The sequence below is a fragment of the Amphiprion ocellaris genome, chromosome 8 (assembly GCF_022539595.1).
Source record: "Amphiprion ocellaris isolate individual 3 ecotype Okinawa chromosome 8, ASM2253959v1, whole genome shotgun sequence".
Lineage (NCBI taxonomy): Eukaryota > Metazoa > Chordata > Actinopteri > Pomacentridae > Amphiprion > Amphiprion ocellaris.
In genome coordinates, this window is record NC_072773.1 from 25,986,407 (window position 1) to 26,012,102 (window position 25,696).

Sequence of the window (25,696 nt, forward strand, 5' to 3'; positions counted from 1 at the left end):
AATTGAGCATTTGCATCCAGATATCATTCTAGCTACTGATTCTTAAGCAGGTGTGATTTTGCGTAGGGAAGCTTATTTTATACTCCAAATCTCTCTGGCATTTTTGTGGTAGCATATGTTCACTCTATTTTATACATCTATTTCAACTGCCGTTATCCAACTGAATGCCATCTATGTTGGATTAAGGAAACACATCTGTGTCTCACATCCCAGATCGTCTGTACTTCAGCCAGTTGTCACCTGAACGTCAAAATAATCAGTGCTGTGAGTCTGGACACATGAAGATCCCAGCTGTGTCAACATAATTTCCTGACTTCTGTCTGGTTGCTGATAATCTATTGAGCTTGCAGTGCTAAGGATACTGTGATATGCTATTCCTACTTCGATCTCATGAACACAGTCCAACCAGAGCCTGCCAACCAGAGAGCTTACCTTCACAGATTCATGGAGACATGAATACCGACTGAATATATAGTATATAAAAGGTTGTTTGATCCGTTTTTTAGTTGTCTCACAGTAATGTTTGGCCCCTTGTATGACCACATGGGAGGCTGGTGGGAGAACAAACGAGTTCTAACATTCTACCTTTGTTGCAAATGAGGATCTGATTAAGGTGAACGCTAATGTCAACATGTAGGATTAAAACGTTTGTTTTTGCAGGATACTGTACAGAAGCTCTCCTTGTTCCTGGTACTATCTGTAGGCAAAGAGCTGATAAATAAGTAATAGATAAAGTTCTCTTTGCCAAGATTAGAAAAACAAGATAGCGACTGGCTCGGGATTGGATTTCAAGATACCTCTCCTTTCATGTGCAAAAATTAGGTGTATTTGCCTCTTTGTATTTATATTTAGGGCATAAAAGAAAAGATAGACAGACAGTAAATTTTGGTGCTGTTTCTGTTTTGACAGGCAAGGCCGGTGAATGGATGAATCATTTTGCCATTTAACAGGATCAACAGCTTGATGCATCCTATAAATAGATGAAAACACCGACTTGATTTCTGCACAATTCTCATTCTTATGTGATTTTTTTAAATGAAATATGTAATCAAAGACTACTTAAAACAACATATGACAACAAGTGGATTTTGAGTTTTCTCATTTTTATTGGAATCCAGACATGAAATGCAGCAAGAAATACAAGAACAAATCTCCAATGAGCAAAAACAAACAGATGGAACTAACACTGTACTTCTGCAAAGTGGCTACAGACCAGAGGGGCCACATGGATTGTATTTTCTATGGCACGTACTGCTTTGTGGGACAACACTACGGGTGCTGGAGGCCATTAAAGTAAAATGGGTAATGATGATTACTGATACGATTAAATAATACAGGCCCATTGGAATGTATACAGCAACACAAGGCCATTGTACTGCAAATATTAAACAAGTCAAACATGTCACATCACTGGGAGGTACTGCAGGTCACCTCGTGGTAACCAATAAACAAGTAATGGACTGGCTCTAATCAGGAACAGAGGCATAAGTAACTGGGTTTTATTCCAAATAATAGTTTATCCACCTTTAAAAAATAGTACATATTAAAATCGGCATCCCACAGTGACATTACAGTAATCAATCTGTGGGGGCAATTTTTTGAACAATAGTTATCTCATCTCAAATGTACGACTTAAAAGGGAACCACCAAGCTATATTCAGGATCAGGAACAGTTTCAAGAGAATTAAAAGACTAAATATGGTTCCACAGGAGTGTTTTATTTGTTTTTTCTCAGTATGTTTCTCAACATTTAATGACAGAAAATATAAAACAGAAATCAAAATGACCATTACCTTTACATTTTGCAATGCCTGCATCATTATTACAATCCCGAGCACAGCCCAGAAAGTCCTAGACTTAACTTCTGTGGTCAAGTATCAACTGTCACAGCTCTGCATGTCCTAAATAGGCCACAATCTGACGTCAAAATAGCATAACTGTCTGCACAGCTCAGACACAAAAGCAATACCACTTTAGATTGTCTTTCACAGTAACAACTATGACTATGTTTCAAATACACCTTTATTCATGAACATCAAAAATAACATTTATTTACACTGTTGATTATACATCATATATTTGAAAGATATTTCCTCTTGAGTAGTAAAATACTTCAGTCTAGTGCTCAGGCTTACAGGTAAGTGCTCTGTTAATGAGTTAGGCCTAGCATAAGAATTCTGAGGTTCATGCCAAGCCGGTCTTATGTGTTGCAGCCTTGCAAAGCTGTATAGCATGTAATTAGTTATCAAACAGTTTGAATCGTTTCAATGCAACTGACAGGATCATAATTGTATTCATCATTCTTATTCAGACTCTGCAAAAATGCAGTTGGATGCTTCACTTATACAAGATTATTGCAGAAAATTAACATGATAAATGCATTAAGCACACAGGAGACTTTCATGTTGAAGTCTGGCAATTTCATCAACAGCTAAAAGCCTCAGCAGCAGTTTCACACGTAAGCATGCGTCTGCATGTCAGTTATGTCTCTGGCCGTTGTTTACTGCCTGCCTCTTTATATAACCGGCTTTAACATACAAGGCAACCTGGACGAGTACAACAGCAGCAGCGTGTTAAGAGCTTAGATGTAATAATCTGCAGCTGAGTCACTATGATACTAATGCTAAGATGCTAGAGGGAGTCAACACAGACAATGGGTTTATAGACCTATTAAACTAGCACAGAAACTGACCATGGTAGTATATGGCACGTCTTTACATCACAAAGCATATAAAATGGAAAACAGCAAATAAACTCTACGTAAACAATTTAATTGATGACCGATGATATGCAGATATTTTTTAATAGAAAGAATAGAAATGGGACTCACAAACACTTAGAGCCATGTTTGTCTTACACCCTTCAAAACTTTGTGGTGGTAGGTGTGTTCCCACACAGGGAGTTAAAGATATAAACCTATCTTACGCATTTTATACATTATGGGAAGATGAAATTCCTTACCAATGCAAATCTGTAGCCAATCATAAGCACAGACCAGCTGAAGAGCCATTCTTACTATATGGTCCCAGTGTACTTTAGATTTTACCGGTGTTATAGAGATGAGAAAATCAGAGACATGATGTGTGTAAGAGAAGGAGATGGAGAGAGTAAGAAGAAAGTGTGCTGTGTTGTGTTTTTCTGTGCTATATCTCCCCATTTTGCTCCCATAGTAAAATGTTGACCATATATCTTTTCCACAAATATAGTTGTTAAATCATTTAACAAGATAAAAGGCAACTAGGTGATATATTTTATGTTCATCACCCAGATCCTCTTTTTCATATTTTCCCATCTCATCTGAAAATAATTAGTTTCAGGTAGTTTAATGATCAAACTATCCCAATAACAAAAGTCCTAACAAAGTCCAATGCTCCTAATCAAAGTTTTTGTTAGGAACAGTATGTGTGTTTGGTGGGCAGTCATTGGTCCTCTGTGGATTACTTCATAAGTCGATAATTTCACTGCTGACACTGGCAGAATCGTCATGTCGGCTGACTTCCAGGTAACTGCGGGACCCTACTGGCCTCCCAGCTCTCCCTCGTGCCCTCTCAGAGTCTGGGGTGATAAACGGTCTTGTGTCGTCCACTCCATCCTCCCCCAGATGCCCCGTTGACGTTCTAGTGGGGCGGAGTGACACAGGGCAGGACACTGATGAAGGGACACTTCCTATCCCATTCGCAGCCCACCTGTGACCCTGGTGGGATGGTGTGGGGGGAGCAGTAACCTGCCTACTGGGCACGCTGCTGAGGACACTCCCTCCCAGTGGCATGGAAGACTCTGTCGGGGCATCGCTACTCTCAGAAAGCAACTGAGGATCACTGTTCCTGCGGAGCCAGGGCCCTTGACTGACCCCTGAGCCTGGGGAAGGGGATTGTGAGGCCTGGTTCAGCGGATGAAACAGGCTCCCTCCTCCAAGCAGGTGTTCTCTGTGCAGAGCCTCATCAATACTGCGGGTCAGGTCTATGGGGGAAGGGGGCCGCAGATCAAACTCATAGAGAGAAAGGGATGTATCCCTGTCCTGATCCAGACTGCCACTCACTGAGCGCTGTGGAGGTCGGCCCAAAGCCTGTAGTCTCAGCAGGGAGCCAGTGGAACCATCAGATATGCCTCGTTCTGCAGAGTGGCCTCTGTGGTTGCGTCCTCGGTTGCTGTCTTTGACGCATCGAGGCTGGGCAGTGGCCTGCTCATGATTCTGGTTCCTGATTAGACTTTTGCTAATGTCAGCTCCAGGACGCTCCTGGCCAGCCCAGTTGTTGGGCACCTCCCCTGTTCCTCCGCCTCCTCCTCCCACACCGTTACTGTCAGACTTTCTACAGGGCTTCCCCCTCAGGCTCTGGACTATCTTCGACCAGCAGGTATGTCTCTGAGTGGAGCCTACAGACTGTCCAGGGGATGGCAGGTCTCCTGCCACTCTACCATCTTGTCCACCTTCCTCCCTTCCCCGGCAACTGTGTGGCCTCCAGAACACCCAGGAGCCCAGGAGTAGGAGTGAGAACCCCCAGGCCAGTTCAAGGAGCCGGGCCCAGAAATGCACAAGCCACCATCCCCAGTTGAAGCGTGTCCAGTCTCCTAAGAGTCCATACAGCCACAAAGTAGCATGGACATGCAAACCACAACACAATGCCCCCAGAACTGCACACACAGCCAGCACTCTCCCCAGAATGACTCCTATTCTACTACTTCCTGTCCAAGTCTTCCTTCTGGCCTCTCCAGAGACTGCAGGGTGAGGAATAGGAGGGCAGCGTATGCGTGGAAAGACATAGCATAGAAAGCCCAGACAGAGAGCCAGGCCCCAGCACAGGGACAGGACCTGTAGGGTAACAGGCACCAAAGGAGAGAGGGCTGGGGAGAGCAGATCAGCCGCCAGCAGGAGGGTGCATTGCAACACAGCTAACACAGCCACCAGAGGAGGGCGTTCCAAAGTTGAAGGTAACACACTGACTCCTGCCACCCTCAAGGCCAGCAGAGCCAGGGCAGCCTGCGTCCACACCAGCAGGTGTAGAGGTAAGTTGTAGAGGGCTGTAACTGCAGTGCGAGGGAGGAATTTTCGTGTGCCATAGGGGTCGATGAAAAAGAGAGCTGCTCTAAGGCCCCCCGCCAGAAACAACAGAGCATTGGCAAGTGCAAGAGCACCTCGATGAGGACAGTTTGTGCCAGGGGACAGGGTCAGGCCAAGAGCAGCTCCAGCAAACAGGAGGAGGAAAAGGCTTGCTGAGCCATAGACATGCAGTTCCCAGGCAAAAGTCAGCGTCCGGCTCAGATCTCCCCAGTAAAGAAGTGTGCCATTAGGAGAGGGATTAGCACTGGGAGTAGGGGCTGGATTGGAAGTGGAATGGGGAGATAGGTGAGGATGTCCCAGGAGGAGCGATCGGTTCCTTTGACCAATACCACTCTGATATGTGGGTCCGAATCTTGACCGGGTGACAGGCACAACACTGGTGGTAGGTAAGGAAGAGGCCCCTAGAAAAAAAAGAAACAGAGTTTAGTTTTAAAACTTTAAATATATGAGACAAAGCAGAATAATATAAAAGTACATGAAGTACTTCTGAGCCCCACTAGAGGGATGCAGCACACCATCAAAGCTAGAACCATTTGATCCTTTGGGCTGTATGTAGTAACTTAATCAGTCTGGCAGAGACACATTGTCCAAGGTCTCACTGTTGTTTTTAAATGTAAAGAGAGATTCTACAAAAATAAACTTGGATCAGTTTTGGCCTCTTCTCTCCATAGATATTAGGTGAGTGTGCTGCTACCATCAGCTGTACAATTCTACATGAAAACACAGTATAGTATTGATATAACAAACCTAAACCACAGACAGTTTCAATTTGTGCAAAATGTCAAAATATACAGAAAACATACATGCACTTAAACACCATATAATTCAACAGCAATCCAAAAACAAGAATTTATGGCTCTGCAAATACCACAATACTGGTGAAATAGCAGTCACAGTGTCCAAAAAATTTCAGGTTGATCCTTCACAATATACTCATAAAATATCTGACTGAGAAATTCCTAGAAGTAATTGTGTGATTTAATTGGATTAGATTATGTAATTAACAAGAACATCTTTGTTATGCAACACAATACAGTGTCACAATGCATCTATGAACCAGGGAAGTTCTCTGCTCTGCCCTTTGCAGCATTATTCAATACAAAACAACCCCAAGAGACAAGACACCTTGACAATATGGCTTTTCACTCTCTTTCTGTCTCTCTCTAATTTTCTCAGACTCACACACACTTCTGTTTATTCAAGGCACTCCTCCTTAACCTCATGCAACACTCTGGAAACACCCAACAGCATTATAATCATAGAGCCAATCATAACTGAGTGCTTTGTGAGGAACTCAACTGTAAATACAACACACGGTGTACAAATACAGAACATAGAGGAGCCAAGTGAGTACAAGTGTCATAATTTCTAAATACTTTGAAGAAAAAAGGTAAACACATAAAACATAATGACTCTATGCCTGATGGAAAACTAAGAAATGTGTAACTCAATAGTATCTTTCCTGAATGATTTCTGAGGAACTGTTTCACACACATTTAATCCTGATGGATGGTGGAAGAACGTGATCAGTGGTAAAACACTCAAACCATGTAGAAGTCGCATATCATTGACACACCGACTAATGAGTCACTCCTACGTATGTTTCACGTTCCAGCTCTCTCCTCACTCTCTTCCTATCTCTCTCTGTCACACACACACACACACACACACACACACACACACACACACACACACACACACACACACACACACACACACACACACACACACACACACACACACACACACACACACACACACACACACACACACATCTCACTTTCAGGCTTCACATAGGTGAGCACTGCACACAGATCACAGGCACACTTCTTTATTTGTGTAAAGGTATGTTTTACTTCCTTCCCTCAGACTTTTTTTTTAACAGGAGCAAGATCCAGACACATTCCAGATGTGCCGATCACATTTCACAGCTGGATATACTTAAACTTACGCCTACCTTTGAGTTTTCTCTTTAACACACACACACACACTGCTTTATATGTCCACATGTTGCAATGAACTAAAAAATAAATATCCTGTTCCATCTCAAAGGAAATACACTTATGTTTATGACCCAGTTACAAACAGGAACACACGCACACTTAGAGGAGTATCGCTGATTTTAAAATGTAACATTAAGTAAGTTTTGCATAGTGGACAAGCCAGGTTACTACAACTTTGTATTCGTGGTGTGACGCACATGGGCCCAAATTTCTTTTTCCTATACACAATCCTGGGAAAAAAAGGAGTGGCTGTACAACAGTGAAGACATTTTTCTAAATGTCATAAAACAGACTTACTTTTATCATTAACATAATTTGACCACTTTGGTCCAATAACATTAGGAAAGTCTCAAAAACTATGTTTCTTTTAACCCTCTGAACCCCAAACAGTTCCTGGACGTTTTTTTGCTCCTGTCATATTTTTACTCTCTGTGGGCTCATTTCACTGCAATATAAAGTCCTGCACCTCTATGGAAACCACACAATCATGACTACAGGTGGAGAAAATGTCTTTTGTGCAGTTTAACAAAGTTATAATACTATGAATCATAAAAAATAAAAAATAAGGTTGAATTGATTTTTTTGCAAACATTGCAAAAAAAAAAAAAAACTGGCATCAACATGTGCAAGATGTTTTCCAATTGTCCCCAGATGTTACCAATAATGGAAAAATAGTGACTCTACTTACTATAGGCATTTTACTACCTTTACTACTTCAGTTTGTGTCCATACCTGTCTCCTATCTGCTCCGTGTAAACACAGCCAGCAGTTCAGCCCAGATCGGCCAAAAAATCCCTGAAACTTTGTCACATGACTGCTGGTTGGAGCTGAGTCACTAATGGCTTCATGAGCACTGCAGACTTTTTGTCACAGAATCTAGTAAAAAATGTGGTTTATTTTTCATTTTTCATGTGAAACAGAAAATAAAGTGATTTTGATTAAAAATCACTTAGGTTTGGTTAAATTTTCTGATGGAGTAACACATCACAAATGAGTGGTTTCAGAACCTTAGAAAAGTTGAAAAGCCAACAACTGTTTCTGATTTTACAGTTTCTGAGTCTGACAAATGGTGTAATTTTAGTCATTTAAAAAATATAATATGTTTTTCAAAACCTGTAACCAATTTTGGGGTTTAGATGTTTAAGTGAAGTTCACAGCACATTCTCAGTCAGCTCAAACTGGGAATAACTGTCAGGCTACAACTATGTAAAACTTCAATCAGACTCTTTTTCCACTTGAAAGAATGGGGAGACTGGTGGAGCTTGGACAGTCACTAGAAACACAGTCATGGCCCTCTGACAGAATGTCTGTGTAGGTACCTGTGCTGTAGTGGTGCTAGCAGCTCTGCTATGAGTAGCTGCCTGATGACAATGTGCATACTAGCTGTAGTCATGCTCTTCACTGCAGTTAAGATTAGTGTTTATCAGTCCTAAATATCCTGTCAAGCTCATGGCCCATGTGTTGTGTTTACTGCCACAACAGAGAAATAAATCTTTTTCACATAAAATATCGGTCTTAAGTGTTTATCAGATTTTCTAATGCCAGTATCTCCACAGATATATGTATGCGAGAGACCCAAACTGGGACTACAGTTCACAACCTGGGGCTAGCCAGTGTTCTAGTTTTTATACTCAATGCAGCAGCTGCTACCACAGTTGGGACTGTCAAAACAGACCTCAGAGTTTTGCCTATTACGTCACTGTTAGGAACAAGCCAGCGAATTTGGTTGAACTGAACTAACCTAATTTTGAACAGAAAGAATCGCCTGTAACATTACATGCCAACAAAGATCCATGTTTACAGCACAAAAAAAGCGTGTAGTTACTTTAAATGTGCTCTGTATGAAAGCCTGAATGTTTAAAAGACATTAGGATGTTATTCACATGGTATCTAAGAGACTGGCTCATATGCCCCATGTGTCATGCTTTTCCTTTTTCATTTACTTTTCCTCATCTCCCCTCCCTTCATCCCTCTCTTACTGCATCTGGTTTTCATTACCATTCCCACTCCCTGCATTTCTGTGCCCGTACCTTTCTTCTACCACACTTTCACCCACCCAGTCTTCTCTCTCATCTGCATTCTCAACAGCCTCTTTTTTAGACCCCATCTTTTCCCTTTTGTCTCTTATCTCTTTGCCTGACTGCAATTCTACCCCTTCAATCCTGCCCCTCACCTCCTGCTCATACTTTGGTCCCTCACTGTGTCTACCCCACACAACTGCAACCCCACTTTCCATGGAACAGTGCTTCTGCTTTTTCCCTGCTTTGAAGCTTTTTTTTTTTTTTTTTTTAAATCTTCCACTGAGAAAGTCCCAGCTGCACAAATAATTCCATTTTAAATTATCAGAGGACAGAGGAAACTCTAAAACTAGTCTCAAGACTCTTGTTTCTTACCTGTGCTTGAGGACTGCACAGTTGTGCTTGCTGTACGCCTTCCCACTTGTACTGTTTTGCTTACTTGAGTTGCTGTCCTGGAGGATGTTCTGACAGCCTCCTGTGTGGTAGTAAGCACAGCACTTGTAGATGTGCTTGACACTTGTGGTGTCGATGTGTCTGAAGGTGAACTCTTCTGGCTTTGGGCAGTAACTGGTTGTCCTGCAGTCTGCGGGTGTTGATCAGCAATGCCAGTGGTGTTAGACGTGGGTTGCGGTAATGTCACAGCAGAGCCCCGTTTTGGACTATATCTGTCACTGGCGGGAGTGTTGGCTGCCAGGTCACCTAGAAATTTGAGGGAAAGACAAAATTGTGACATGATGTGACATTTTACCTCAACTCCTTAAAACCTTAAAGCATTCATTTCAACATATGTGGCTTCTAACCTGTTAAAACTGCAGTCTGAGGTGTTTGTTGTGTTACCACAGGAGATGGTGTGCTTCTTGTCTTGGTTTGTAGAGTTGCAGAGATCGTACTGGTTGTGCTGGTTGTTGTCAGCACAAACAGGTGAGATTTCGCAGTCTGACTGTCCATTGATGGGGTTTTTATATTAGAAACATTAGATATTACGGTCTGTGCCTGCGGTCGATACTGTGCCATTTCATCCCCAACTGTTGGCAGAGGAGCGGGTGATTCCTCCTTCACAAACATCACTGTTGGGGAACTACCTGATCCCAACCCTTGTGAATCAACATCCTCCATCTCTTTGATCGGTCCTTCCTCTGCTTTCCCGGCTATCATTGGCTTATCACCTGCAGGCTCAGCGACAGCAGTGGACGGCAAAGTGGGCAGAGGAGGAGTATAGCCTTTTGTAGGAGCATCTCCCTTTGTGAGAGCCCGGCTGAATGCTAAACTAGCTGTGTCAGTCCTGGGCCTGGAGGCAGTTGGTTGTGTTACAATTGGCCCACTGCTAAGGTTATGCGTAGTGAGTGCAGATATAAAAGAGAGACTGAGCTGCGTGGTTGGGTGGTTCATTCTTTGCCCCTGTTCCACTGTATTTATAGTTGTTAACCTATCCCGGACTGGAACTCTGATGGGTACATCGCTGCGCCCTCTTGGAGGCAAAGAGGGCCAGAATCGAGCAGTCTGCTTGGTTGGTGGAGGTGAAGGGTTGTTAGGCAGGTCCAGAGGAGAGAAAGAGGAGGACAAGCCTATGATGGTCTGAGCATCTGAAATATGGAGGAAGGAAAGGAGGAATGCTAGGAATGGGAGGGACATGGGAGCCATGGTTAGCCTCTGAGTGGTGAGCAGGTACTGGTCCCTCTGGATGTCTCAGTCTGTCTGTAACACCATCTTTCCACTGTGGTTCTGTTGAGAAAACCAGGCAAGCAAATGTCATAAACACACCATACAAGCACAGACTTAGAAAAGCATTGTGTGAATAGAAACACATCACACAGGTTATTTCTGTTGGTTTGGCTCAGTAGAAAAAGTCTGACTTCTTTTTAGAGACTACAGAAGTCTTGTGAATTTAGCAGCATCAGTCAAAAGCTCAGAGTGAATTCAGGAAATAGTGTGAATCAGTAAGAATCTGTGATTATATCTGATTTCAGGGGGACATGTTGAAACCTTGCTAGGTTGATTCAGAGGGCAAGTCACGGAAACTCCCACAGAGTTTTAGCTGCAAGACACCAGCAGAGGCACCACAGGGTGTGGTAAGGTGTATGGTGTCAGAATACATGGCACATATGCCGACACACAAACACACACGAACAGGAGTGTTGAGCCTGTACATTATATAACAAGTTGCGCCAACAAAATGATCAAGCCAAAAACCCAAAAGGAGCTGCAGATGGTTTCATTCAGTGACAGATGTCCTCACTATCTGTGTCATAAAATGTTCTTTGGAAGAATATTAGTTTCTTCTTCCTCCAAAGTCTCCAAGTTTTTTGTGTTCAAAACAGCAGGACTCTACTTCTTTTACTGCTAGTGCTGTTTGAGTCATGGATGCCAGGAGCTGACAGCTGTAACACCGAGTGTGGTGAATCTCAGAGAGCCCAGTGACACACAGAAACCTCCAGGCCCTTGAGCATTACACAATCCTATAAGTCATCGAGCCAAACATCTGCCGGTCACATCCCCCCCTAATCAAGCACTTCTTATCAAAAAACACCCCTTTTCTTTTTCTTTAACTTACATAAACCTTGCTTGTTCACACCAGTTTCAACCTATGACTCACAGTAAGAGATAACCTCCGGGAATCAGGATCATACTAGAACTTCAGCTGAAACAATAGGAGGGAAAGCACAGAAAATAGAAATCAGTGCCTATAGGTGAGTTCATTCTGCTGCTTATGACTCACTTTGGGTTCATTCACAGCCATGATGTTGAGGTCTTAGAGGAATTAATCCAGCTGCACACAACGGCTGGCATGTGCATTTTACACTCCTGAACACGTGTAAAGCCTGAGTAATCTGTGTAAGTGTATGGAAAATGTGTGTGTGTGTGTGTGTGTGTGTGTGTGTGCAGTCAAGTGGGACGTCACAGAGTATACTGTTGGTATGTGTGAAAATTTAGACTAGTGTGCTGTTTACTAAGTGTTTGCAGTGCTACACAAGAGCATCTGAAGGGAAAAGCTGTCAATGAATACAGGAATATAAGTGGTAGTATATCTCAATCTCCACCCACTGACAGTAGCCTCAGTGTTTATTTTTCTTCCAGTCTCAGCTGCCTCTTCTGCTCTTTCTAGTGGGCTGTTGGCCAAGAACCATTTTCCCCCCTTTTCTTTCTTTTCCTTGTGTCCCCCATTTAACTCTTTTAACACAGTCATGCAGCATGCTCTTGGGTAAAAGAGAGCCCTGAAGACAGAAACAATTTTTTTTTAAAAAAGAACGTGGTGAATGAAATGATGGCAACATGAGAAAGTGGTTCACAGAGAGGATGAGCAAGAGGGACGAGAGAGAAATGGAAGAGTGGAGAAGGTTGTGGAGGCGGCATGATGTGATGAAACTGACAGTGGAGGGTACGATTAGGTGAAGGGGTGACAACTGAGGGGATGTGTGACAAAATTAAGACTGAGAGAAGTCGTGAGGACTGTAAATTTAGATGATGGATAGGGGTAACTAAGTGACAGAAGTTCACAGAAACCAAGAGGCAAAATACTTGAGAAAAATAGGAAGAGTGACAAGGAAACTATGTTTCAGGATTAACTGGTTTGTTATGGGCCAAGTGCAGATATGGCCATCTACCCAAGAAGGCATGCGGAGAAACTGAGCCTGCTTCACCCCTCCTCTGAGGTTAACTGGCAGGTGTGCAGTCTCCAGCACTTGGACATAAACAACCTGCCTATTGAGGCATGGCTTTCAGTAAATATACCAATATCTTGATCCAAAGCAATCCAGTATGTCTGCCTATGTGTATATGCATGAAAGTAGGTAGTAGAGATTAATGACTCTCAAAAGGCATTTGGCCAAATAAGCTTTAGTTAGAGGGGGAAAACACTTTGCTGCTGTATTTGAAACGCTGTCAGCACTAATCTCATGGTCCTCACATCATCCAAAAGCACAAACACACAGATACACACAGCTGTGGTTCCCCAAGATGTTCTTCTTGACTGGATCTGGGCAATTTGACCACAATTTTCCATTGAACTAATACAAATGGAGTACATTTGGGCAGAATGGCAGCTCTTCTAAGCAGTCTGACTCACAGGCGGGGAACAGGCTTGCTATTTCTAACCATGCACTACAAAGACCAGATCAATTTATCCAGCTGTTTTGGTGTTTGGCATTACTGAAATTTAGCCTCCTCTTAGCCCTCCATGGCACATATTAGTTTATTGCATCACCCTATCTGTCAGCAGTGATTGAAACACACACGCACGCACGCACGCACGCACACGCACGCACTCTCACACGCACACACACACACACACACACACACACACACACACACACACACACACACACACACACACACACACACACACACACACACACACACACACACACACTTAGAAATAAGACAGCACATCCCTCTGTGACTTTCCAGGGGGAGAAGGCAGATGAGCGCACAGTCAGTCAGAGTATTTTTATCACGTTCAGCCCCTGGAGGGCAAGGGACACATCACTTTGTGTTTCATTTGAGCATGTTGTGTCGATGTCGTCACACTCTCCTGCACAATATGTGCTTTGTCCAGAGCAGGAAATGCCCATGGATAATATCCAATAGTACAGCAGCAAGCAACAATCTGAAGATTACTGTAAACTCCTTGCCCACACTATAGACCTGCTGGTTACACAATCATATGATTCAGTACTACAGCAGCTGTTGCTAATCAGTTAATCGCTGCAGTAGTGATGTCATGTCTACACTAATGTATTAATATGAACAGCTAATGTCCAAACTTTGTGTAAGTAACCAAGCACAGGGTGTGGGAGGTGGTGTGGGGGTGCAGTCAAGCTTTTGGAGAATCTCCCTCATTTCTTGAAAATGTTCTCTCTCCAGATTCCAGACAGTCTGACAGTGCAAAATTTCCATAAATTTGAGCGAATATTTCCATGGGCAGACATGAATCTGCGGACAGAAGGATACTTGTCTTTTGAACAAAAGCTGAACCCATGTGCACTTGTTTCCCCCAGGGCTGGGTATTGAGCTTCAACAGTTACGACCAAAAAAATGTTCTAAGCACAGAGTATGGAAACACTCTGAATGTCTGGTTGGATTTGTAATCTTGTTTTCTTGGTCGCTGATCAGATAGCTCCTCATTAAAATCACAATTAGGCTAAATTTAGACTGTAATTCACTTGTTTACTTAATGTCTTGCACAGCTGCTTGTCTTTGGACAACAACATGGAAGTATTTGGCTTCTTTTTAAAAGATTTGCATAAAACCAATATATTTTCATCAGTGTTTGCCAGTGTTATTGAAATAAGCGCTGCTTGGTTCTGCTACTGCATCTCAGTTTTGGTACACAAATCTTGCAACAGAATTTGCATGCATCTGGCTTGTGAGGTTGTACGAAACAGTGGGGCTTTCACCTGAATGTTGATGCTGACATGCTCATAATCTCAATATTCAAATGCATGAGCAGGTAATGTTAACTGTGAGTATTGAGTGTTACCATGGAAATATTTGTTAATTAGCATTAAAAACAAAGCAAAGCTGAGACTGACGGGGATATCTGCATACTTCTGGAAATATTTTGTCAAAAGTACTGAAAAAATAAATGTATACCTGATGATGACCTCTGTAATATATACTAAAAGAGACAATGCTCATTAATCGTTAAGATGTTTCACTCACAACCACATATGTCAGCCTATGGTTGCACTAGAGGGAAAAAAAATCACAGGATAACCTCTGTCAGTGAGATTCATTCTCTGGGGACATCCATGTAGGCATAGACTGAGTGCCCAGTAGCTTAGCTGACTCATCCAATGTGAAGGTGGCTCTCTAATGAACAGGACTTAATAGTCTGAGTTGAGAAGGAAAGCTTGTTAAGTAATGAGAGGAAAGAGAGGAAAGAACATGCACATGCAGAGAAAATAAGAAAAGATATAAACCTTTCGAAAAAGTCAGAGGAGGAACACTAAGAAGGTCACTGCAGACAGAGTGGAGATGGACAGACATAAAGCGAAGACAGAGGAATAGGAAAGATGAACGGAGAGAAAAAGCTAGCAGAATAAAGGCAGACATACGCTGGAATAAACCAGCAGAGAGCTGTGTGTCTCTGTGGACATCCGTGCTGCAACGCAGTTAAGTATTACTGCTCATGCATCAGCTTGCTGTACAGATGTATAACTTGTTTGTGCGGCGCTATGGAGGGGGAGAGGTGAGACTGTGAAGCAGTGTATGTATGTGAATTTGTGTGTACGTGAGACAGAGTGAGAAGCAGAGCGAGGGGGGAAATGGAAGAAGGAGTGCGTGTGGTTATGCTGGTATGCAAGTGGTGGGGGAGGCTGCTGGTTTGACCGTTAAAAATTCCACACCTTGAAATAACATATGGATTGCAAACAACTCCAACAATATACTATCACTACCACGTAAAATAATCTCAATAAAACAGGCAGTTAATTATTGTGTTTAAAAATTAAGACATAGACAAGCTCTGAACATGCAAAATACAATCTCCATAAAGTTTTCCAGGTGAGGTCACACAATTTCTAGACCTCTTGCCTCAGACTAAAGCTGGCCATTTAGCTAAGACAAACAAAAGCCTGTTAAAGATGCCTCTCTCATGGCTCTCTGCTGCCTGGGGGGGTGTCAAAACTCCAGAGGAGCAACCGACCACACAGAGAGGTCATGCTATATGAGGAGAGGAGGCTCCAGAACCAATCGCTGATGCTTTTGATCCCCAGTTGAAACGGATGTCCATCTTAAATGTGCTGAGCCCCACAACATCTCTGACTGATGTTCCGCCTTCATGCAAGACACAGATCAAAGGCTGAAGGTCAGCCTTAAAGGGTAAGGCACTTTAACTGCACTGTGACTGCACGCACAAAAACACACACCTAGACAGACAATCCTCTGAGCACGAGGGTAAACACAGACTGGGAATACCGACATATGATAGGTGACCAACGAAAGAGAGTTCGCCCGAAATTTCATTGTCTACACCGCTTCAGTAAATGGTCATGACTCGAGCCTACAATGGTGTTCAAATTAGCACTCACACATTCCCAGAAACACACCCTATAAGATAATGAGTCTTGTGACTGATTGAGACTCCTGCTAAACCATTTCAAGCCGCAAAACACTCTCAGGGAAACAGATTACAGGCATCACAAGTCATAAACTGTTTGCCACCACGGGGAGTTAACCACAGCTTCACTTCAACCCAAGACTCTCCCATTGTTACAGCTGGATGCAATAAAATTGTGTTGTGTGCCAAATACTAAGTTTGCGAGTGATTTTTTATGTCAAACAAAGTATTATCTTGTACATGAATATTCTTGATGCATTTACAACTTTTAAAAAGTTTAAACATGCAGATACTGGACCTCTTTATCTTCTCAAAGCTAAAATGATCCAGAGCCATAAAACAGCTCATTACCAGATCAGGTTTAGTGTTTCAAGGATTTGTAGTTTATTGATATATTGATGTCATAACGAACTCTGCTTTATTTTCCACTATCTAAAGGTCTGCCTGTTCTGTTTTGGCAAGTGTATCATGTCTGCTGTTAGCTGGAAGGAATTATTCAACTCTCCTGCCAGTTTAAAAGCCTCTGGCCCAATATATGAGTGAATGATAACTTTTTAAAAACCAAAGCCATTCGAGTACACCTTTTATGGGATACCGAGGCATGCAGTCATGGATCATCTTCTGTCCTGTTACACCTCTTTCCCCTTTCATGGCCTCATTTCTCCGTGAAAACACTATCAAAGTAGCCAGTAAATCTTTCTTGAGCTGCTTTAGAAGTGGATATAGGCTGTTTCTCTTGTCAGAGGATCAGGGTGTGTTGGTTTTCTTTTGTATTGAAGGCATCTGGCACGGCTCTCTAACATTCAGTAGCACTGTTTGGAGCAGCTGTCTCTGTGCGCTCTGAGAGGCGCATTGGCGCATATCCATACTTTTGCTTTCTTTCTCCCTCCGCTGGTCAAGGAACAGATAATCTAAATAAGTGCTGCAGCGGTTATGTCTATATGGAGGCTGGATAAATCTGGCAAACATACTGTAAACACACACAGACACACAACATGCACCTGCCAGCAGTGGCCAAATACAGAAATGGTACTCCACTTGTTGCTGTTGCACCAAAGTGCGTACAGTTTTTTCTACTTTATGATCAAACAAGCTTATTCAATTCCTGTGATATTTGGGAATTTAGGGTTTACATTCAAAGTAACGCAATACACAGAGTGATTAAGTCGGCTATACTGGCAATGGCTTATAACACTATACTGAACATTTACAAAGGATCCACTTCATGAGTCTCTACTGTTGAAAACATAGTTATGCTAATAATACAGACGTTAAACGTTAGCTAAAACAAGCAAATGTAAACTTTACTCTTGTAATGGGTTCAGGTAGGTTTAGGATAAAAAAAAAATCAAAAAACCCATAAAGGCCTTGATTTAACTCTGGTTTTGTGTATTTGAGTTACAGGCTGACGTTTTTTCAGTTGGTCACGAAAAGCAGTAACGGCGTTACGTTACCGCCGTAGCGGCAGCGACACGCCGCGATGGCTTCAACTGATAAAAATCGCCCAAACTGCCGCTTATTCTCGCTCACGTTACAATGTCGAAACATGCTCCTACTCCCGGTAACTTATCCATAAAGTTGACACGGGAAAACCAAGCGCAGGTGAGAGAGAAAAAAACGTAAAGACACCTCAAACCTTCAGTGTGTCAAATTAACGTAGTGAACCGGAGCCGGCGGCCGTTACCGCCGCGGCACAGGTAGCGGCAACGTCACTGCGCAAAGTATCGCCGCATAGCAGCCAAACATACCTGCAGCTCTGTGCGGCTCCTCTCCGATGGCGTCCGCTGCGGCAGGATATCAGGTCCAGGACATACCGAGTCGGCGGTGGGGGGGAAAGTCTAGCCCGGAATCGCCCCTTTTCCCCCGCAGAATGGAGGTGAAGCCGCTACTGTGTCGACATACATGGAGGTTGAGCAGCCTTGTACCGCTGCCAGCTCTCTAGCCGTGAGCTAGTACGGAGACGCACGCCCCCTCCGTCCGCTCCATCTCTCTCCACATCGCTCCCTCCCTCTCATTTTTTTCTTCTTCAAGCGGATAAACACGATTGCCTACCTACCAACCTACCGCCTGGCACGTCTGTTACGCAACAGCAACTTCAGTCTGAAAGCGCCTCATCCACCTTTTTACAAACCAGCCTGTTTAGACGGTGCCCGGTGGAAATATGACGACACTGGCACTGACATCATCACAGCTTGCAGCACTATCCACGTTCTGGGGCTTTTTTTTCTCTCTTTCTCTCACACACATTTAAGCTAAAAATAAGGTGTTGCGCTCTAAAGACCTGCTTGTTAAGGTGGTGTGAAAACAGTGACATATGCTCATGGAGACACCTGACATTTCTTGCAGACTGGTGCAGCAGCAGCAGGAACAATAAGATGAAACTCTAGCCTCCCTCTCCTCTCCTCTCCTGTCCTGTCCTCCAGCCACCCTGAGCCAAGTTGATACTGTTTCCTCATGCTGCCCCCTTGGCTCAGAGCCTCTGCTTCATCTCCTGCCTGATTGCCTCCCTTGTCTCACACAAACACAACATTCTCCAGTTTGGACATGCTCTTGAGGCTGCAGCTTTACCCCGATTCATCCCAAACACACACCTAAGCGGACTCACCCTCGATCACCTCTCCACTGTGTAATTGTCACTTTCATTAGATCATTCGGATTGTACAGTGGAGTCCTAAAATAACGTGCAGCTCAGAGGATTGTGCTAATGCCATTACATTACTACTGAACCAGCAGGGGACACTGAAGGGTTTGGACAAGTGGAGCAGGGACACTTCAGGATGGTAATCACATTATTGTACATGGATTATGACATGCATTCCATAGACAGGGGATAAGTATTAAGATCATATTAATATAAAGCACATATAGAAGAACAGAGTGTGGATGTTTACATAAAAGATGTCATGTCAGTTATATCATCATCTGTTTGTTGCCCCTTTTGTGTAACTGAGTGCTGTCAGCTGTAACAAGATTCCAGTAATCTGGTGTAACAGTACAGGTTTGATTCAGAAATGTTCATTAGAAGTGTGTTATATACATATATTAACATCATTCCTGCCACTCTCACTCTCATTATCTTTTATTCTCATAATACCAAATAGGCAGTCTATCTTGTCTATACAAAAACAACATTTGCATTACAGAATTTCCCTCTGGGGATTAATAAAGTCTAAGTCTATTTTGCCAGTTTCCCCTGAAATATTGTATTGGAGATACTTACAAGCCCCTTTCTGCCTTTTCTGTGCATTTATACATTCATCTTTCTTTGGACATGATGCATCACTTCGTATGTTGCTTGTTTTTTTCCTCCTGCCCATCTGTGGACAGCCTGTATAAGCCTGTAGCTTGATGACCTTTCCTGTCAGATTCATTTTATTTCTACTGCTGAGCTCTTATGAGCAAAATACAAATAAATAAATAAATAAAAAGAGTCCGGTGAGTCTTTCCTATTGCACAGGTGTGCTCTACTCTTGTCTGAATTTTAAACAGGCAATGCAGTGGTAACTCAGGGGTGTTCCAGTCCTTCAGAAGAGATGCTGGAGGTGACAAATATGAATATTGGTGGTGGTATGTTGTAACATTGAGTATGATTGGAGCTTTCTTTTAGAATGAATGTCATCCACATGATTTTTTTCACCCGATTAAGACTTCTGTTTAATTTAATATCACGTTGCTCATATCTGTTGCATAGTTTACCTACTATGGAAAACATGGGTGCATATAGTCTCATTTTAGATTAAATAATAATTTTCCTTATGACTGAGAATAAAACAACCTAAATGAGTGTATGTTTACATGCCCTATTTTTATTGAATTAGAGCAGGTCAACCCTGGCACTTATATGTATAATAAGCTGACAGCTCTTGATTTATTGGGGAATTTTTAGCAGTCTTACCCTAAAAAAAGTCAAGGAGGAGCTTGCTAAATTAACAAATTACTTAAAAAGGAGGGAGTTCTCTTCACTGACATACGCCAAAACCACACATGGAACCCATGCCACCCCACACCCATATATACCATGGGTAGTATTTCTGTACCATCTTTGTCCAGGAATGTGGTGAATACATTCCACTTAGTAACTTGAATTGATCCTGGTAGAGGCTCTGAAATCTAACACTGGAGCAGATCAAACTGTTTCTTCCTCCCAATCTATATGGACCTCAATCACAGTCAGTCAAGCAGGAATCCTATCAGATGGTAGAAAAAAATTACATTTTTCTCCACAAAATAAGCCTCTTTCATTAAGAACAGTCCTTATATGCTAACGTCCATCCACACACTCGGAAAAGCTTAAGATTTAAAAGACTTCTGCCAGCTTTGTGCTCCGAGACTTTCTCTCTGTGGCTTCCCTTCATCCTATGGTTGTCTAGACACCAAAGAATAATCTCCCCATCTCTGGGCCCCAAAGACAGACTTCATGTGGGAGCCGCCTCCCTCGTCCGTCAGGCTCTCCCACTGCTGCCTCCAGGAGCATTAGATTTCACCACATCTAAGGTGAATCAACATAGATCTCTTTAATTTTTTATCCATTTTAGGTATTGTATCAGACACTGTTATATAATATCGTTTGTTACCATTCAGGAATAATATCATCAATCATTTGAACAAGTAGACAGAGAATGTGGAGGTGCATGGAAACCAATTTTGGACTGAGAGCAAAGCAAAACCAACACAGAGTCTAGATATGGAAAAAGATTGCAGTAATAATATAATATGGGCTGTAGTGCTGTCTCACAGCATGATATTAGTATTAGTCAATCACTGAGTGGAACTGCTTTATTCTTTTTTTTTTCATCATCCCTTTTATGACATGTCTTGATTTGTCAGGCATCTAATTTGCAGGACCAGCCAAGTACAGACAAAATCATTGGGTTGTTTTATCCATAAACTGTTACTGTAATGATTCTCCAGACAGTTTATTCAGTAAAGCTGCCAACTGTGGTGAAATCAGATACATCTCAGCCATAATTGTCCAAAATTGTCCATAATGAAAAAATAACAAAGCTCAGTTTTGATTCTCTCTGTAACAGAGGAACTAAATATAACTGGATTGGGATAGTAGTTAATACTGTCCACTACACAATTATAGTGTATGTGACAATGTGTGTCACAGCTGCTCTACTAGATTGCATTAAATGGCACAGATGCTGCTATAACAGGATTGAGTGTATAATATAGTGTAAAGTATACCAGTATGCCGATAGAATATATTATGTCATTTTATTCACCTGCTTGAGAGGGATAAAATTGTAAGTGCATGCACACTTCACAACAGGTCTCCCACAAGACTGTTTCTTATAATCTGTCAAAAACAAACACAGTCTTGCTTTTGCCTCCGAGAAAACACACCACAGCCTTCTTCCTTTAGCTGGGGCTCCAAAAGTGGCGCCTCCTGGTGCTTGTAGGCAGTAATGATGCCCTCTTATTAGAGAAAGTAGGCTCACAGAGATGTCCTTTCAGCTGAACAATCCTCGAGGGCATAACACAAGCTGAGATCCATCTCTTACATAATGCTCAGGCCACTGTTGTGTTGTTTTACTCTTTGTGTATCAACTGAAATTCCTGTCCCTACCTCCAGCATGCTTCCACCTATCTCTCCTCTTGCTCTCTTGTTTTTTTTTTTTATTGTTATTTTCCTGTTCTCTCAGCTCTATTTTTACTCCTGCTTTTCTTCTTCACTGTGACTCTGCCCTGAAGCTGGGCCCCAGCTTCTGCCCAGCTCAACTGGACAAGGGATGAAAGCTGACTCACATATTCATTAGCTCACATGGCTGCACTCTCTTCCACAAATAACACTCTTCCACAGATGCAAGAGGAGGACATACAGACGCATGAACAGATGCAACAACTACACACAAAATGCATCCACGTTTGTTAGTCTTGTGTGCTGCTGCACCATTTCAGACATTCCTCCTTCTATATTTTTTTAAAGAAACTAAAATATTGCTCAGTCATTGCCACAAAGGGACAGTTATAGGTCAAACACCCCAACAGACATGAACATGTTGTCACCAGAGACAGTCACACTAGCCCCAAGCACTGACAGCAGATAACTGCAATCCCTGCTATAAAAAAAACAGCTGACGCAGCCAACCAATGCCTATAGATAAACATACAGACACCATGACACTCCACAGCCACCCAGTCAAATGGCTTTTTATGATCCAACAGGCAAAAATACTATTCTGATGCAAGGAATGCACTCTAGAAACCCACAGCACCATTTTTTTTTGCATCCTCTGACCTTTTCCAACATGCACACAAATGCCATGATGTGTTGGCACATGGTGTGACAAGAGCCAGGAGGCTTGACAGAATGTGTTCACCCAGGGAAATAATGTAATTTGTTGTGAAATTTAAGAAAAAAGAAACTGGCAAAAGCAAATAGCCCACATGTAATCATAGACAGTCTATGCATGCAATACTGTCTTGAACAGAAATATCTTCTACTGTGTACTGCCACCTAGGGGCCACTTCTGGAAACATGACATGACAGACAGAACTACACAGGACAGTTTTCCCTCAAAACTCTTACAGTAAATAAACAAGCACATTAAGTATTTTGTTTTTACTGTAAAAATCTACAATGACTTCACATGTTCTCTATTGGACTCATAGGATAGAAGACAATGTCAGAGAAAACACACATGTAAACAAAACCCCTGAGAAATTTTACACAATGTTTTATGTCACGTTTCTGAATAAAAAAGCATCTATAAAAATGATTTCATTTAGTTTCCAAATGAATCAGAAAAGATGTGTGAAAATGTGCAGTAGTATAATGTGATGTAAATCCTGATGTAAGGAGCTTGTTTACCTCAAACCACCTTCTCCCTTTTGACAGACACCTTTGCTTTCTTGTGACATGCCGGCTCCGTTTTCAGATTCTTCACAGTGCCGTTGTATTCTCTCTTCATTTTCGCTTTCTTGCATGCGGCCATTCTCTCCTCTACATCCTCTTCCTTTGCCTGCTTCACATGTGACCTTTCTTTGACGCTTTGGAACTTCTTGAGGTCTGCACAGAACAACACCTAAAACAAAGAGAGACACTCCGTGGTTACAGTGCAGTACGCTGTAAGAGACAGAAACTCATTGACAATTACTGGATAGTAAGACTCACGGATTGTGCCCAACCAGCAAAAGGTCCCCACTGCTTCCTAAAAAAATCTCCTGTGTAGAAATATTCCCCATGGTGTTAACAGCTGAAGAGGAGCATTACCTGCTGTTTACAATCAGTGTAACCTTTGAAGCAAACCACCAAGCAGGTGAGAATACTAACCAATATCTCTGTAAAGCCTATCTGTGATGCTCTTTTGTCCATTGCCAGCAGCATATTTATAGTCTCGCTTGGCAATCTGCCAAACGTGCGTGTCGATGGGCACAGCCTCCGACTTATCCAGGGACATCAGACATACACAGTCTGCTACCTACAAAAAGACACAAAGCCTTGATTACAACCTGTTGTTACCATCATTTACCCTCATATGTTTTCTCCACAATAATATTAACCAGCCGTATGAGGCGAATGCTTTATTTTCCTGTTGTACCTTGGCGCCAACGCCAGGGAGAGTACGAAGAGCATCACGGGCCTCTAGATATGGGACTCCTCGTAGGCTGTCGAGCCACTGAGGCCCATGGGTGTCCAGAATCTGCTTCGCACTCTGCTGGAGGAACCGAGCCCTGTATCCAAAGCCGAGATCCCTGAGACGTGCCTCCACACTGCTGTCTGTCAGTTACAATATAGAAAAAAATACAAACACAAAGACAATAAATATACCATTTTTGTGTGAACATTTGATATGTATGATTTTCAAATTCAATCAGTAATAATTCATGGCTGGTGAAAATGCCTTAGGTTCATTTTATTGCTTACAAAGAAGCATGGTAATAACGAATATAATTAAAACCTGAAGAAAGACTACTATCACTGAGCTATCAATTTAATGGATCCTTTCCCTCTTTCCTGCAATATGACAGGGGTGGAAAATATTGTTTAACCACCCAGTTGGCTTGATGATGACAGAAGTTAGTGAACAAATAATATGTTTGGAGACTCAAGAGGCCCGGGATCTTTCTGACATACAGTTCTAGTCAACAACAACCAACAGTGGTGTTGAATATCTGTAGCAAAAGAAAGCACCTGCAAGTGCAGACAGTGTAGGAAAGTCGTGGTATGAAGTTTGATCCAGCTGGCACAGTGGCGCGCCCAGAGCCTCACACAGTCTCTCCACCATGCCCTGAATACGAGAGATGTGGTTGTTGGAGGTGCAGATGAAGGAAAAGAGGCATTCAGTGGGGTCCTGGCGGAGCATTCGCACACCTGGAAAAGGACCAAAGAATATATTGAAATCATTTGGCAACATAAATTTATTCATGACTGTGTTAATAAGTGATATTCTGCATGCACAAACATACTGACCGGTGAAGCTATCAGCAATGCGCTTGAAGTGGCAATCTGTTGCTCCCACTTCTCTGTACAAATCCCCGAGGTTCACATCCAGCTGGAAGTAATTTCTCAGCATCTTCTCTTCCTCCTCAGTGTTCTGTACTGAAGTAATAGCCAGCGGATCCTCTTCTTCTTTCTTCAGCTCAGCTTTGAAAGCATTCTCTACCTTGTTTCCTTTCCAGAGACAACCATCAGCTCTTTTCTTACTGTCACCTCCCTCCTTCTGTGTGTCCTGGATTTTGTAAATGTGGTACCAAAGAGTGTCATCTGTTTGGGTGAGAGTCCATACTCGCCCTCCCATCACTCCAGTCCAGTGTCCTACAGCAGTTTCTTTCCATCTATAGGATGAGAAGTGTGTTAAAGCAAAGACGCAGACGATAATTTATGTCTAGAGCTAAACCTGTGGCTCTCTTGATGCATTTAATGTTAACACGATGTGTCCGAGTAAAACCAACCTACCGAAAGGATTGTCCACATGCAAGAGTGAGATCCAGACGAAGCTCTGACTTTGCACAAGCCATTGAGCTCCACATTTTGGCTCCTGATGACAACACTGCATGTTTGGCCATTCCTGTTTTGATGCTAATAGTTTCCTCAGTTAGAGGAACCGTTTAGAGGATAAAACAAGCACAAAACTACCGACTACGTGTCCTGGTGTTATAAAAACGCATTCTAGATTGCTGTCGCATCGGCAGACTATTTTAAACTGTATACATTAGTGTAGAGTAAGTTTACGGAAAGAACGTTGTCCTGTTCACGTTTACAGCGGCCAGTAAATAACTTCCGCAGAGTTATTGACGGTAGGTTAGCTTTAATAGTGATGGACAACAAAAAACATACGCTGCGTTGGAAAGACACATATTACGGGAGAAAAGTTTTGAGAAATTGTTATTTTTAGGTAACAGTCATTAAAAGTGTTACCTGATACAAATAATAAAGAACTATGGTCCTAAATTAACTTTAACAGTAAGAAATAATACAAAAAAAAAATCAATCTGATGCAACATTACCCCAAGTCCGCAAGCCCTGCCCTCACTGATGTCAACACAACCGCTGATTGGTTATTTTTGCTAGTAGTAGGCGGTGCTTTCCTCAAGTTCATTTACGATTGGT

At 42.5% G+C, this 25,696-nt stretch overlaps 1 protein-coding gene across 4 annotated transcripts; it reads right to left on the reverse strand.

The window, feature by feature from the left end:
- Nucleotides 1-1,082: 1,082 nt before the first annotated feature.
- LOC111583792 (N-glycosylase/DNA lyase) lies at nucleotides 1,083-25,598 on the reverse strand. 4 transcript variants are annotated; one of them, XM_023293035.3, is made up of 8 exons: nucleotides 25,043-25,598; nucleotides 24,557-24,921; nucleotides 24,278-24,457; nucleotides 23,685-23,863; nucleotides 23,417-23,564; nucleotides 23,258-23,307; nucleotides 22,955-23,168; nucleotides 10,664-10,802 (listed from the first exon to the last, which is right to left on the reverse strand). In XM_023293035.3, the coding sequence occupies exons 1-7, from the start codon at nucleotides 25,150-25,152 to the stop codon at nucleotides 22,956-22,958; spliced, it is 1,245 nt and encodes a 414-aa protein (XP_023148803.2). In that variant the 5' UTR covers nucleotides 25,153-25,598; the 3' UTR covers nucleotides 10,664-10,802; nucleotide 22,955. The 4 variants fall into 4 exon arrangements, with proteins under 4 accessions (XP_054868892.1, XP_054868891.1, XP_023148803.2 ...); XM_035958541.2 differs by lacking the exon at nucleotides 10,664-10,802 and having other exon boundaries at nucleotides 21,341-23,168; nucleotides 25,043-25,597; XM_055012917.1 differs by lacking the exons at nucleotides 23,258-23,307; nucleotides 23,417-23,564; nucleotides 23,685-23,863; ... (1 more) ...; nucleotides 24,557-24,921; nucleotides 25,043-25,598 and adding exons at nucleotides 1,083-5,460; nucleotides 9,456-9,779 and having other exon boundaries at nucleotides 9,881-10,802; nucleotides 22,955-23,094.
- Nucleotides 25,599-25,696: the final 98 nt, after the last annotated feature.

Bases quoted from the DNA above. Each gene is read 5' to 3' on its own strand.
- LOC111583792 (XM_055012917.1), bottom strand. From the start codon at position 10,721: ATGGCTCCCATGTCCCTCCCATTCCTAGCATTCCTCCTTTCCTTCCTC. The intron at 9,780-9,880 runs GTTAGAAGCCAC...TCAAATTTCTAG, and splicing joins TCAGACTGCAGTTTTAACAG to GTGACCTGGCAGCCAACACT. The intron at 5,461-9,455 runs GTAAGAAACAAG...TTTTTTTTCTAG, and splicing joins TGTGCAGTCCTCAAGCACAG to GGGCCTCTTCCTTACCTACC.